Genomic DNA, 15,135 nt, shown 5'->3' with positions numbered 1-15,135 from the left:
TGAAGGCTTCTTAGAGGCAAGCTTGTACTTTGTGGGGACTCGGCTGGTCAACTATGCATCGCGAGGACTTCTTAGGACTGTGCTGGCATTTTGTGGTTGACGCAGGTGCTGTGCATGGAGGCTCTTTTTGGTGCTCAAGTGAGCTTTTTCTGAAATTTTAGGAGGCTAGGGTGCGCTTCATGGGGGCTGAATTGCACCTTGTGGGGGGTGTTTTGGGGGATTGGATGCGCTTCATGAGTTGGGTGTTCCAGAATATTAGACAGTTTAGCAATTTCCGAATCCCTGATCTTAAGTTTCTGTTCTATCTTTAGATATGATTATTTAAAATCTTATGATTTAATCAGTACGAAATGTGTACCATTATTTGACCCACTGACCCCTATGGCACTGTTCTGAGAACAGATGGTTAAACTGATGGTTCAACAGTGGTGTCGTATTGAAAAGCTATTGACTGGCGAGATTCAAAATGTGATTCCCCAAAATGGCTGCTCTGTTGTGGCTGTTTTTGGAGGACAAGCTTTGTTTTATGAGCCTGAGTTGGGGCGACTCTGGTGAAAGAGTGTCTCTGTGGCTCCCTGATTTGTGGCAGCGTTGGAAAATTTCTCATTTGGGATTTAAGTACACACGGCTTGAAAGGCTCGCAGTCAACACCTCATCAGTGAGGTCAGCGCACTCACACGCGCGCACACATAAACTGACAAAGATGCTTATACCACACTCACTCACACACACACACACACACAGACACACACACACACACACTGACACAGTCTAGGCTCATTCAACCAATCAGAGTGAGTGAGTAGGTCCCCCCAGAAGTGGGTGGGAGAGTTGTTGAAACAAGTCTGTCTCAGGACACACAAGTTTTTACGTTAGTGCTTTGGAGAACTTTTTTGGGGGGGGGTGCTCTAGAATAATCCTTGTTTTTCCTGCACTTTTGTTTTGATTTCGGGGTGAAACTCTGGGGTCCGTCAGGTTACAGCTTGAGCGCAGAATGGCTGAACTGGTGAGAATCCGTAGGAAACATCTACAGATGCCCATCTCAAGGTAGGATCAGAGCACATGTTGAGTCATTTGAATGAAAGCTTTTAACGCCACCTTAACTGATTGAGGGGACTCTCCCACTTGTTTGGGGTGTCTTATAATGAAAACTGCCACTAAAAGTCTGTTTCTTTGACGGACAAGACATTATTGATTGTTGTTTATGTTGTTTAAATTGTTGTTTTGTTCTGCATGTAACCCAAGCACACATCTTGTACATTTCTAATCTAGTGAGTAGACCAAAACCTGATCACTTGCGCTAAACAACCGATCGCATGGTTTGTATTCACCAGCCTGACTATACTTAGCAACCACAACACTTGTCAGTTGTTACAGGAACACTTGACTTCCTCTCACCGTGGCTTTGTGGGAGGGGAAATGAGCTGCACGGTTAATGGGTCATGTGGCTTTTGTTTTGGTTAGGGCTTTGACGTCTTAGTGTCTTGTAGGTGACACAACTGTTACTTTTGCCTTTGCACAGGGATGTGATTTGAGCAAAGTGAAATTATCTGAAAATTTAGCCGGGGGTCTGGGGGCCGCTGGCACCCAGCTAGGTCATGGGTTTTCTGTGTTTTTAAGTACTTTCAATGCACTCACATGACAAAGAAATAGACAAAACAACAGCATAAATTTTCAATGTATATTGAACTATCCCATATAAAATGGCAGTTTTAGTCAACTCAAAATCAGTCACATTCAAAAACATTGGACTGCCTTTGCTTTTAAAAACTATCACTGAGAATATCATCATATCTAACTAATGTGATTACTAAATTAACACATAAATAATGTTGAAGAGTTCAAATTTCATGAACAAATAATTGTATCATGACCAAATGAAAAGTAACTCATATTAGAGCATACCACAAATGTCTGTTATAGCAGAAGATGTTATCTGTCGGAGTCATGTGCATACACAATGAACTACTAAAAAAAAAAAAAACGGAATCCCGCGAATTAGCGGAAAAATCACATCCCTGCTTTGCAGTCATCATTACTGGACCAATTAAGGCCTCATTTTTGTTCAAAATGGTAAAATGTCAAAAAACGCACTGAAAATAAATATTATACGAACCTCGATTATCTGTTGTTTTTTTTTGTTTTATTTTGACCAAATGCTCCACAACCCAAATTATTTGTAACTTTGTCAGTACACGCATGTGGCTTATGTGTGAGCCAGATCTCCGATGGGGGCCAAAGAACTTGGGAGGCACAGCACCTCAAGAAAAATAGAGAACAAACTCCTACCTACTAAACTTCTTCACACATTCTAAAAACATGCACGTTAGGCTATTTCAGGACTTTGAAATTGTCTAAGACACACAGAAAACATTGTAACAATTTCCACACCAAAAAATTATATTCCAAAATGTAAAAGTAGATCAGCAGTTTTGGCTCAGTAGCTTGAGAAATTTTAAGAAAATAAGTATGTTTTAGATGTGCTAAACCAAAACCCAAAACAATTCATAACTTGGCACAATTTAGAGTTAAAGTAACTTAACATGATTTTTTTTTTTTTTTTATGCCGACGATATGCCTCTTGGTATAAAAGACTTCAAAACAGGCACAGCAGCTTGAGAGAAATAAAGGAAAACTTATTGAAATATTTTGAAATTAGTTTTCATCACTAGGGAAAAACAACAGACCTCAAGTAGTACAACTGTATACGTGACCAAATATGGTTCCTCATTTCTTAAATGAAACCTGCAGAAGAACTAAAGCATGTTAGTTTAAGGAAATGTGCACTACTTTTGCAATGTTCACTTGTAGTCAAGTAGTATCAGTGACGCTCCACTGTGTACAGGACCAAAAAAAGATTTGTCATTCATCTCCATAAACAAAAGTGCCCTTGACAAGTCATTTCCGGGGAAAAAGCACTGTCAAATGTCTCCCCTGCCGCTAACACCAAAAAGGAGTTATCTGGAAAGATTATGAGTGCTGACTTTCGGGCGCTTGCTATTTTTATGGCTCAACAGCTTTCTGAAGATGGTGCCAGTGTGATAAACACTTAAAAAGCTACGAGTGCCAACGGCAGCATCCCCCGCCTGTTAGCAGGCCGCATGGCCGTCATCTGGTAGTGCTTCAACAACGGTCATGAAGGGGACGGGGAGGGGAGGGGGGGGGGGGTTGGGTCATCCGTTATTTTGAAAAAAAAACTCACGTCACGTGACTCACGTCCAATAAATCTGCATGAGAGAATAAATCCGCTTCTGTAAACAGAGGATGAGATTTCTCATGGAGACCCGAGCAAACCTGTTGAAGCTTCGGGGATTTATTAACTGCACAAATGCAAGCTACATGCCGCAATTTATTAACCCTTCAAAGTCCTTTAAATCAATTTTTTCCCCAACTTTTGGGGTCACGATTCCTAACAGCAATTGGAAATAAATGTATGCATGTGCTGCACACCTAAATGCCAAAGGAGTGAAAAAGTTGCCTACCAACGAGAAAGGTTGTGATAATAAATTTTTAACAATAAAGTAGTTGCAATTAGGGCTTGAAACAACTCATTGAATAACTCAATAATTAAAATAAAAAAAAGTCAGTAAATCTCTGCCTCAAGTCTTTACATGCATCATTTTCCCCACACAGTAAAAAGAAAAAGAAAAAAAAGAATTATTTTAGGATTTTAATGAGCACAGTTTTTGTCACTAAAAACTCATTAAAAAAATTTGGGGGTCTGCCGTTTTTGGTTAATTCAAGTAACAGGTGTGATAATTCTAATATTACACACATATTATCAATACAACCGAAAATGGCTTGTAACTGAATGGCACAAAATCTCTTAAGGCTTTGAATTACATCCTCATTTATGTCCTAAACACAAGAGTGACAATATTCACTCTAAGAGGCACAATTCTTAAAACATCACTTTCTCAAAGTGTGCCTTACGTAAGGCCCAAAGCTTGGGAAGTTTTACTCTCATGGAAAGATTGGCGGTCACGATGCCCTTTTCATCACAGGCATTTTTTTCCCCCTCCTTGGGACAATTTGGCATGAAACGGATTCCAAATGAACTCTGGAGAAGACTTCATTTCTCACTGCGAACATCAACTCACTCACTCAAGACTTCAACACATGCCTTTCAGTTTGTATTGGATTTACATTTAGTGGTTCAAGTCACACAATTCTAATTGCTTTGCTCCCATTTGGTCTAATTAAAAAAAAAACTGAAAAGGCTAAAAATATTTTATAAGATGCATCAGAGCAAGTGCTCGCTACCCGCAGCTCACGCACTGTGTGTAGGGCCCCATCTCCCGTGAGGGGCCTCATTTTGCGCGAGGGGATGCATTGTGACATTTAACATCTGACCGATGTGAGGTAACACTCCGACATGTATTTGACCTTGTTATCCAAATCGCCATCCAGGAAAAAATTCCTCTTTTGAGGTGGTATGAAGACTCCTGTACGCACAAAGAAAACATACACAAGCACAGGAAGGCTGCAGCTCACATTCAAACCCAATTCTGAAAAACACACAAGCTAGAGCAAAGGCATTAGACAGCGAGTCTCAAAAACTGGACCATGAAGGCCCTCCAAGCGGTGTAAATCACTAAAGCTATTCAACCAAACAATAACACCTAACTCGGGTCAATTCAAGTCAAGTTTATTTATATAACCCTTAGTCCAAAAAAAAAAAAGTCTGAAGGGGCTTCAACCGGCTCACAGTTCACAAAAATCAACAACATACCCTGCGCTCTAAGCACCAGAAAAACTCAGAGAAAACCCCGTTCAGGGGGAAGAAAGGAAAAAACCTTGAGAAGCTATTACAAAAACAAAAAAATGGGGGCAGCAGTGATACAGGCCAAAATCCAGATGTCAGTGAGTATGACAAGAGACCAATTGCCCGAGATAGCTGCTCTAATTTCTGTGGGTAGATCATTCCAAAGTACCGGAGTCCAAACAGAGAACGTTCTAGAACCAGCTCTAATCAACAGTGTATGTTTTTTGGTTACAAATATGAACTCATTTTGACTGCTTTCAGGCTGCGGAGCATCTTGAAGCAGCTGGAAGACAAAGATGTTGACTTTGAAGACATCAAAAAGAATCTAGATTTGACAGCATCGCTTTTGGAGGCTGTCTATCTGGATGGAAGCAGGTAGAGAAAGTCTAATAACAGTGGCATTGTGAGGTTATTAAAGTTTGTTTGGCATTGTCGCACAGGGGTAAAAAGACATGAAATCAACTTTCCATTCAGTGTGTGTGTCTGTATATGTGTCAGGCAATGCTTGGAATCTGAGGACGACCTCCAGCAGCTTCAGTCTGAGGGAGTTCCCGCGGAGGTTACTGATTGGCTGGCATCAACGTTCACTCAGAGAGTCCGACCGTCGGTGCGACGGTCAGACGAGAAGCCCAAGTTTCGTAGCATCGTACACGCGGTACAGGCTGGGATATTTGTGGAGCGGTAGGACTTAATGTATTGTTTACACTTCTGTATCATATTCAATTCTAATATCATTTTGTCCAGTCAATCACAGGGCACACACTAATAAGCATTCGTATTCACATTGACAGTCTGAGAAGGAATCAAACCTACACTTGCAGCACCTCATGCATAAAAGTCAGCTATATGAACAAATACGCTAAGGATTGGTCGCAGGAAGTGTAGGTCACCCCAGTTGACTTAGGGGAATTACATATCGGATAGATCACCAGTCAATTACAAAACGCTTGTGAATTTACTATGATAGTGTTTTTACTTGACCACAACCTCAACAAGCCCACTACACACAGTCAGCCACGCAGGACAGTGAAACATTGCCCCCCTTTTCTCTTTGAAAACATCCTCACCAAAGTGTATGGGGACTCGGAGGATTTATATAAACACCTCCTGAGACGAGTTTGCTGCACAGTCTCAGCATGTGAACTTCAAGTGAACTCAACATAAACATTGCATTATTCCAGGATGTTCAAGAGGGCCTACACGGCCGCCATGCCAGACCAACCTGCTGCCGTCGTTAAATGTCTGAGGGTGAGCCCCCCGAAGCATCTCGCTGCGTGTCGTGTGTTTGTGCGGCTTGTCCAAGTGCGTCAATAATTCTGTCATGCTAACCACCCTGTCTTAATCTCTCTCCGAAGGACGTCGACCGCTGGAGTTTTGACGTGTTTGCCTTGAACGCAGCCAGCTCTGATCACGCACTGCAAACTCTCTTTTTGGAGCTTGTCACCAGATATGAACTCAACAGCCGCTTCAAGGTCCTTTTTGCAGTCTTTTTCATCTTACACAACATATGAAGCCACTTTTCCACCAAGCAGTACAGTTAAGTAAGGGAAAGTAAACCCGGATTTGGTTTGCATGTATAGGCAGGATGGCGTTAGCTGAATTAGCTACCTACACCTGTAAATGTAAACATGCTACTTGTCAATGTGTTGCAAGGTGCATTGAAGATTAAATTCACACCGACTGCGGAACGGACCGTTTTCCGTACGGCCGCCGCAAGGAATAGAAAGCATTCGTGTCTGCGTGTCAATTCACACCAGTTGCAGTGCGTTGCGTATGCGGTGCGGAACGGATGCGGAAGGTTTCCGCAAGCGTTCTATATTTCCCGGACGCCGCATGCGGATTTTCATGAAGCTGAAGAAATTACACGAGCCGGACAGGAAGTCGAGCGTCGGCATCAAGGTAGATCTGGTATATTTCACACGAAAACCGTTTGCGAAAATCTAGCTAACTACATAGCATGACATGAGTGACATTTAAGAGAAAAAAACGAGCTCAGAATAAATTAAACATGACAAAATAACACTATTTAAACACAAAACGTACTTACCCATGGTAGAAGAGCTATGGTAGAAGTCCCAGAATGATGTCCAAAAGCATATTGATCATGTGACAACAGGCAAGTGTGGCTTGTGTTTACCAATAGGACTTTATATACGCGGTTGTTATCGCGTGACCTCAACTCTCCAGCGGTGTGAATTGCAGTCCGTGCGGCGGCCGTACGGAAAGCGCACCGCGTCCGTTCTGCAGTCAGCGTGAATTGGCAACAAGTCATGACTCAGTCAATACTTTGAGGACTTTGAGGATTAAAAAAGCTATCCCTTGGAAATAGTTTAGCCTACAGATCAATAATTCAAGTCCGTGTTTTTCTGTGGGGTTTGATAGTTATTTACAGTATCAGACTGATTGTATTGGATTTCTATGGGATGCTTATTGAAGCATCCACATTGCGCATCACCAGGCTTAAATTCATTACAACAGAAGCCATTTGTAAGGGGTTGAAAAGAGGGTCATGCAATTGATTGATTTGTTCTAGATTCCCATCTCGAGCCTGACGCTGTTCCTGTCTGCCGTGGAGAGAGGATACTGTAAACACAACAACCCATACCACAGCCATGTGCACGCCGCAGATGTCACCCAGACCATGCACTGCCTGCTGCTGAGATCCGGTCTAGTGGTACAATTCAAATGTTGATGAGTTAAAACAGAGTCAAGATTAAGACTTATGACTACACAACAGTTAAGACCATGTCAAGACGTAAAACATCAACAAATCAAGACCACGTCAAGGATTAAAATGTTGAGGACTTACGTCAGACTAAGAGTCTGAAGAGTTGAGACAGAGGAGTTTGGAGGACTTAATTAACAATAAAAATTATAAAAAAAATTGGAGAAGTTAGGACTTATTCAAGATAAAGACTTTAAGGAGCTGAGACTAAAACTTTGATTAGCTGTGACCAATTTTAGACCAAGACTGTGAGGACTGAAGAGCAAGACTGAGAAGAAAAGACCCAAGACTATGACTTCAATGACTTGCAACCACGTCAAGACCGAGACTTTGAGGAATCAAGACCCAGTCAAGACTTTAGACTTTGATGAGATAAGAAATGTGTCAAGAGTTAAGACTTCAACAAGTTAAGATCAAGTCAAGACCAAGACTTTTAAGATTAGAGCAAGCGAAAACTATGAATTTGAAAATTTAAGACTATGACCACAAAAGATGGTAAAATGATTGATAGATTGTTGTGTTTCTTGCATGCATCAATCAGCATTGGCTAAGCGAGCTGGAGGTGATGGCGTCATTGTTCGCCGCAGCCATTCATGACTACGAGCATACGGGGACCACCAACAACTTTCACATCCACACAAAGTAAACTCTTTTTCTTGGAACATTTACTCCTCCCTCGGCCAAATTCAAACAAAAGTGGCTATTTGCGTAGCATCCGGTTACGATTTTAAGCTGTCAAGGAATATGAAAAATGATTTATAAAGGGCTAAACTGCAATCAAAACACATCTTTATAGCGGGAGATCAGTATTTTTAGATGCTATATATCCATCTTCGCAGAAAAGATTCTTGGATTATTTGTGGCTCACTGTTTATATGTCCAACGAAATACAGTTGAATCAACCAATCGGAGTACCTACAAAATTGCTACAATCTGACGTCCAACCAAAATGACCAGCAAAATTATGCTTCAAAAGCTCAAAACAAAGCAAAGATTCCAAAATAATTGTGATACTGATTTACTATAGTACAGGAAATGAAACACAACAATGAAGAGGGGTTCTGGTTTCTCAGTACAAAAATAGCTATTTTTTTAAACATTAAATATTGAAGCTTATTTTTTATTTTATTTTAAATTGCTCAATATTTACCAAACTATTGTTTGTTGTCAAATGAGTTGAATAGCATTCACTGCCACCATACAGAACTTATATCTCAAATATTTGCTGACAAAATAGTCAGCCAAAAGATGACTCATATCTCAAAAAACTTGGGTCACTCCTATATTGAGCTAGCATTATATTTCCTATTGGGAAAATGGCCAAACCTTTCAAACAGCGTGGATGAGTGCACCTACCTTTTATTTATGTAGTTTTTCTTTATTTTCGTTTCATCAGGTCTGAGTTTGCACTGATCTACAATGACCGGTCGGTGCAGGAAAGTCATCACCTAAGCGCAGCGTTCCGCCTCCTGCAAGACGACCAAATGAACATCTTCATTCATTTGACTCGAGAAGAGTGGATGTAAGACATTCCCTACTTTCAAATGTTTTTTTTTTACTGCACATTCAACAGCATGTGGATGGATGTGAAAGAGTCACTGCATTACATTGGTTGATTTTCAATTTAGTCATACACCAAAATATTACACTCATATTTGAAACTATTTTACTATCATGCACAAATGTTTCAAACAAAAAAACTGTTTTAAAAAAAGTTTAAAAAGTTTAAATTGTAGTTAATTGGATTTTTGAATTACTTGTATCATAGTCTAATCTCAATTTAGGTAGATTTTAAAACGTTTCATTGCCTTACCTTTACTTGTAGATGAAGTATGTTATTAAGCTCTCATTTTCTTCTTTGAACTTCAAGTCTCCCCATCTAAATAGAGATTATTGCAAGTAAAGAAAATCTTTCTTCCTCAGTCTTATTCTGATTTCGAAATGAATGTTTGGAGTCTTTTTAAAGAGACAATTATCTTACCCTAGACACTGTTTGCGGTGCTAGCCTGTGCCAGAGACAGGCTGTAATGAATTAAATGTGTCCCCATCGAAATTAAAGTCATTAGCACCTAGCTTGAGCAAGGCGCCTGCGTAGAAGAAGAGAAACTGCATCAACATGAACCAGTGTGCTCTCGCACGCCACCTTCAGTGTGGATGTCGCAGCCCAGCCAATCAAAACGCTGCATGCCACAGTCTGGAGGCAAAATTATATCTGTAATGTTGTGCTTTATCTTTATTTGTGGTTTTATGTGATCAGCAAAAGTAAAAATGTGACACAAATATGAAATACATCAGCCTGACTTATATTTTGAGACGTGAAGAGAAAAGGACATGGACATCTCACGAGCCTAATTTGATTTAGTACTTTAATGTTACCAGTAGATGGTAATGTTGCTTTCTGTGAGGCTGGCTAGTTTCTGCCGCACTTCCCAAGCATTTAAATAGGAAACACACAACTATATCTAGTAATCATTATATGTGCCCACAGGGAGTTACGTTCCCTTGTCATCGAGATGGTGCTATCCACAGACATGTCCTCTCATCTCCTCCAAGTAAAAGCCATGAAATCCTGTCTTCAGCAACAAGAACGGTAACACCACCCAACTTCAAGAACTCTTTTGTATGTACAAAACCAACATTATTTTTTGGTCTCAGGATCGAGAAATCCAAAGCTTTATCACTACTGCTCCACACGGCCGACATCAGCCATCCGTCTAAACCTTGGTCTTTGCACTCCACATGGACCAAAGCCCTGATGGAGGAATTCTTCAGGCAGGTAGGAACATGGCAAAAAAATAATAAAAGTAGTTTGTGAAGGACTTATTCCGAAGGCAGTCATTCCATCCGTCATCTATCTACACTACGGATTCTGTGCAAGGTCTCCTGGGAGGGTGAGGGACTAAGAGCCAATCACTGTTGACATTGAGCAGGAGGCGGGGCTAATATGTCATGGGCCAAACAGGTGACCATGTATGTTTTTAGTCACACATGAACATGTCTGACAACCCAATGGAATGACATCACTGCCATAAAATTTAAGGTTATTAATGCTCAGCTTTTGTTGAATAATTCAATTGTATATGATTCAAAATCGTATTTAAAAAGGAAGATAAACTTAAAAATGTGTTGACAATAATATGTCATATGTGACCTTACTAGTCTAAAGATGACATTCTGATTAATATTACACTTGTGGAGTATGAGTTATGATGCAAAATCCAGCCGTTTTTGTCCATCTCAGTGGGGGGCGGCCATTTTGTCAACCAATCACAGCTCAGCTTCAGAAAACAGGTGCGCTGTGATTGGTCATTGCCTGAGCCCTGAGTAACATTGTAACATCATCTTCAGTCGACAGCAAGTGGCAAAATGGCCGCCCCTTGGATTTTGCTGCTTAATTTAACTCATATTCCACAAATGTAATAAAATCTGAATTTCATGTTTAGACTAGTGTGGTCACATATAACATATTATTGTCAAGAATTTGGGGGGTTGACTTCCCCTTTTTTATACTAGTAGCATCACGTTTCTTCTTGAAAACTATTCTTGCATGAATACACTCATTTTCTCCTAACATTATGACTTTTAATCTTGTAAGATTTGTCCTAGAAATTATTTTTTTGATATATCTGTGTAACCCAGCACACTATGACTCTCAAGTGCCATTCACATAAAGTCATCAGTATTACCAACTGTGTCTTCCATCATGAGTCTGTTCCTGTCATTGGCCGCTTTTGTGCTGCTAGTTTCTTTTTTCCAAAATAGAAAAGAGGAGGCGTTTTGGGCCGCCTCGCTGTTTCTCTTCCGGAAGTATACTAGAAAAGCCTTTTCAGTGTTTTTTCTACTGTGGAAAAAGGAGAAAGAAGAAAAAGCACTTTAGATGTATCGCACAAGCTTGGCATAGTTATTTTGAGGCTTGGAGTGGGATGCCTTTTAAGATATCTGCTGGTTGTCTCTTTCTACCATGGGGAGGGTGATAGAGAGGCGGAGCTCGGTCTGCCCTTCTCGCCGCTGTGTGATCGAAAAAGCACCCTGGTGGCCGAGTCCCAGATTGGTATGTCCAACAAACGTACACACAAAAAGCACAATACTTTTTATATCACCTGGATAAGATGGCACATAAGGTTTTGTTTCTTTCCCGCAAGGTTTTATCGACTTCATCGTGTACCCAACGTTCTCCCTGCTGACGGACATGGCGGAGAAGATAGTGGTTCCTCTGGTGGAGGAGAACCCGGGTCCACCAGACCCCTGTAACAGACACAGGTACAACATTGGCCAGGATTTCCAAGTCATGTAACACAAGATAAATATACGGGTCTTACAAACACATTTAAACACGTAATATATTGAGTAAGAGCACGAACAATGGATAATGGAATATTTTAGAGTTAAAAAAACAACTTATCATCTCACAATATACATCAATAATCATGCCCAAAGATATCAAGTGAACCTACAGTCGTCGCTTTCTGTATGCGTACAAAGCAGGTTTAAAGAGGACTTCTCATTCAAGAGTCTTCAGCAAAAACTAGGCTGAGCTGAAATACTTCCTGTTTTCATTCTTCTTCTTTCAAATTTACATCATGTCATGCAAAAAAGTGTGCTATCATCTAGTGGTCGAGAATGGAATTACATTCTCTCTCTCTCTCTCTCTCTCTCTCTCTCTCTCTCTCTCTCTCTCTCTCTCTCTCTTGCTCTCTGTCCCTCTCTTTCACTGTCCCTCTCTCTCTGTCTGTCTGTCTCTCACTCTCTCTCTACTGTCTCTTACTCTCTTTCTCTCTCTCTCTCTCTCTCTCTCACTCTCTTTTTCTGTCTGTCTCTCTCTTGCTCTCTCTTTCACTGTCTCTCTCACTCCCTCTCTCTCTCTCTATCTCTCTCTGTCTGTCTCTCTCTCTCTTTCTCTCTTTCTTTCTCTCTCTCTCGCTCTCTCTCTCTCTCTCCACTGTATAATGAATCCAATTCATATCGTATCGGTGTCAAACTGCAGCAATTTTAAAACCATTTGAAATGGTACAAGCGAAGCAGCACTGTGATATTTTTTTTAATAACAAGTATCGAGTATAATGGAGGAGGGGGGCATTGGGGTGGGGTGAACATACTAGGGTAAAAAGTTAAAATACGGTTGATATTAGCACATAAAAACAAAAAAAACATATAATATGGTACCCTGATATATAAATGTATTTAACCATTCAGAATTCTTTGTGGGTAAAAAGGTAACCAAATAAAAAGTAGAAAACATCCCAACACAATAAATATACAAATGTATAATAAAATACAACATACAATGCACACGATATGGACATAAATATTAGGAGACGGCGTACCTTCTTATAAACATTCTTCTTCTTCTGTTACCATTCTCCATGAAGGTCAGTCCTTCTGAAAAAAGTGTCACCAAAAACAAGCCGAAGAAAAAGCCAAAACGTGGAAGTCATCCTTCGATTGGTTCTACGTTGTTAAACGTTTTGTGTGACTTCAGAGGCCCTGTTTCGTTCTTTTTTAATATTATTATTTATTTTTTTTATAAATAATATTTAACTCTTTCACTGCCAGACGTTTTCAGAAACGGGTTGTCGCCAGTGCCAGCCGATTTAAGCATTTTGACTGATCTTTCAAGGTCCACAGAAAATGTTGTGTTTGGACTATGGAAACACACATACTACCAAATGAAAGATTGGACTCTCATCTTGTTTCTACCTTATTCCGTTCTTCAGTAATCAACAATAGAAAATGGTTACTTTCACCGAAATTCTCTGTTTTGAAACAAAAAACGGAGAAAAAGAGCTTTTTGTGAAACGATGTTATTTCATGCACTCTAGTGAATTGTACACTTCTTTTTGTCCATGAATGATGCCACAAACACCTAAATAGTGCTTTACTTCTGTAAAACGCTTTCACCAACAATGAAAAAGTGTTTTTAGATTGCAAAATACGTTTATTTCCATTCAACAGTGTAACAATTTGACAAAACAATTTCGCAAACTATTTACAAATGTGTGCAACTGTGGTACTACTTACAATTATGTGGATGTTTCAAATACAGTTTTTCTTTTTATAACGCTCTCCTGCGTGCAAGGAGACGCCGCTGGACTCGCACAACAGTTTACTTTCACTTTGTCCGTAAACGTTACACTTTCTTGACGTCCTTTTTTTCCGGGGAATAAATAGCAAGTAGCAGACTGTACACACTCCTCCGATGAATATGCATTGGACTCGGGGCACTCTCCGTCGTCCGATCGAACGTCCGCCTGTGCGTGCTCGGTTGTGCTGCGCGTTATGACGCCGTCATAGCCGCCGCGTCAGCGGTTCCAATTTCGCCGTCAAGCTCGGATTCACCATCATCATCATCGATGATGATCATCGTCGTCATCAATGTGCTCTTTTAGCGTTGGTCGATGCTTTTGGTCTTTGAAAAAAACGGCTCGGGCGTGAGCTCCTCGCAACCGGTCGCCATTTTTCCTTTGTTTTCCATTCTGATCTCCTGCTCGACGCTCTAGCTCCGCCTCTACTGACGCCCACCCGATCTTGTCAAAAGACAGTCATCGCTGCCCTCTAGGGGCCAAAAATAGTCCTTAGCCACAACAGACCTAATTGAAACTTTCACCACAGATGCGGAAGGCTTCCCCCCACCCGTATCAAAAAAATAAAAAATTGGATGACGTCATTGGCAGCCCGCCGTAGGTTTTTACTTGACGTCTTTAAACGTCAGTGGCAGTGAAAGAGTTAATATTCTAATATAATATTTTTTAAATTTCAATTATAGAAAGTTTTGTTGTGTAAAATGACACAGAACCTCAACAATTATCCAGCACTTAAAGAATTATCAGCCGCCTAGCGTGTCACTTAGCACCTAAGTCACACTCGGACTCAATGGACTGGATTTTCTCCCGGTTGCCTGGTGACCGCCTGCTGTGTTGTCTTTGTGCCATGTCTTGTTGTTGGCATATTAGCAACGTGTGGAAGGAGAGCTCCAGAGGACTACAGTGGAGCCTGGCTCACATCACGGCTGAGCTGGTGAGCTTCCGTTCAACGTGGACGCGTCACACCGACGACAACAAGCTCAAGTGGAAAGACGGGGGACCCAATGGTAATGATTTCACCGCCACTCAACATCTACCGGGTAGCGCGCTATACACACAACGATAATTGGGTCTAATTTGAGCTTCTTTTTTTTTTTTTTGCTCTTGCGAGCAAATTAAGCAAAAGCTTGATGCTCATAATGTGTTGGTAGTTATTTTTCCTCATTAGGCCTGATTATTGGGATGAGTGCTCACTAGCAAATGTTTCCAATGTGTGTATGTGTGTGTGTGTGTTTATAACTCTGCAGGATTCTCAGAAGCCAACGTGACAAAAGAGCAGAGAGGATCACCAGAGGAGCAGTCGCACAAATCCCAGCAGGATGCCACCAAACACACAAAACAATAGACTTGCCTCCTTTTTTTTCTCCTCCTTTTATTTTTATTTCTTGTTCTTTTTTTACGCTATCTGTTGAGCTGAACGTCACTGTTTGTAGCAAAACCACAATGCTGTTATACCGTCTCATTTTTAAGAACATAATTTAATTGTGCAATTGTGTAACATGCTGGCCATGTTGTGCTGTAACTAGACCATCTTATTAAATTAATTTACCAAACAGCTTGTTGCA

General features: G+C 40.7%; 2 protein-coding genes across 5 annotated transcripts in view; one reads left to right on the top strand and one right to left on the bottom strand.

Annotated features, from left to right (window-relative positions):
• col2a1b (collagen, type II, alpha 1b) overlaps positions 1–12,039 on the bottom strand; it is a 109,645-nt gene extending 97,606 nt beyond the window's left edge. For all 3 annotated transcript variants that reach the window (XM_077572191.1, XM_077572194.1, XM_077572192.1), the window contains exons 1-5: positions 11,945–12,039; positions 11,177–11,735; positions 9,472–9,577; positions 9,304–9,369; positions 8,847–8,959 (exon numbers count right to left, since the gene is read on the bottom strand). The gene's annotated coding sequence lies outside the window, so the exon portion shown is untranslated. The remainder of the gene's footprint in view (positions 1–8,846; positions 8,960–9,303; positions 9,370–9,471; positions 9,578–11,176; positions 11,736–11,944) is intronic.
• LOC144055945 (dual specificity calcium/calmodulin-dependent 3',5'-cyclic nucleotide phosphodiesterase 1B-like) lies at positions 845–15,125 on the top strand. 2 transcript variants are annotated; one of them, XM_077572198.1, is made up of 14 exons: positions 846–1,047; positions 5,027–5,140; positions 5,264–5,446; positions 5,947–6,013; positions 6,121–6,237; positions 7,299–7,439; positions 8,032–8,132; positions 8,887–9,012; positions 9,979–10,080; positions 10,146–10,266; positions 11,460–11,541; positions 11,633–11,750; positions 14,441–14,577; positions 14,818–15,125. In XM_077572198.1, exons 1-14 carry the CDS (start codon positions 995–997, stop codon positions 14,913–14,915), a joined length of 1,560 nt encoding a protein of 519 aa, XP_077428324.1. In that variant the 5' UTR covers positions 846–994; the 3' UTR covers positions 14,916–15,125. The 2 variants fall into 2 exon arrangements, with proteins under 2 accessions (XP_077428325.1, XP_077428324.1); XM_077572199.1 differs by lacking the exons at positions 11,460–11,541; positions 11,633–11,750; positions 14,441–14,577; positions 14,818–15,125 and adding an exon at positions 12,329–12,495 and having other exon boundaries at positions 845–1,047.
• The last annotated feature ends 10 nt before the right edge of the window (positions 15,126–15,135 follow it).

This window comes from Vanacampus margaritifer, chromosome 8 (assembly GCF_051991255.1).
Source record: "Vanacampus margaritifer isolate UIUO_Vmar chromosome 8, RoL_Vmar_1.0, whole genome shotgun sequence".
NCBI classification, from domain to species: Eukaryota; Metazoa; Chordata; class Actinopteri; order Syngnathiformes; family Syngnathidae; genus Vanacampus; species Vanacampus margaritifer.
This window is presented reverse-complemented; position numbering and strand designations above follow the sequence as displayed.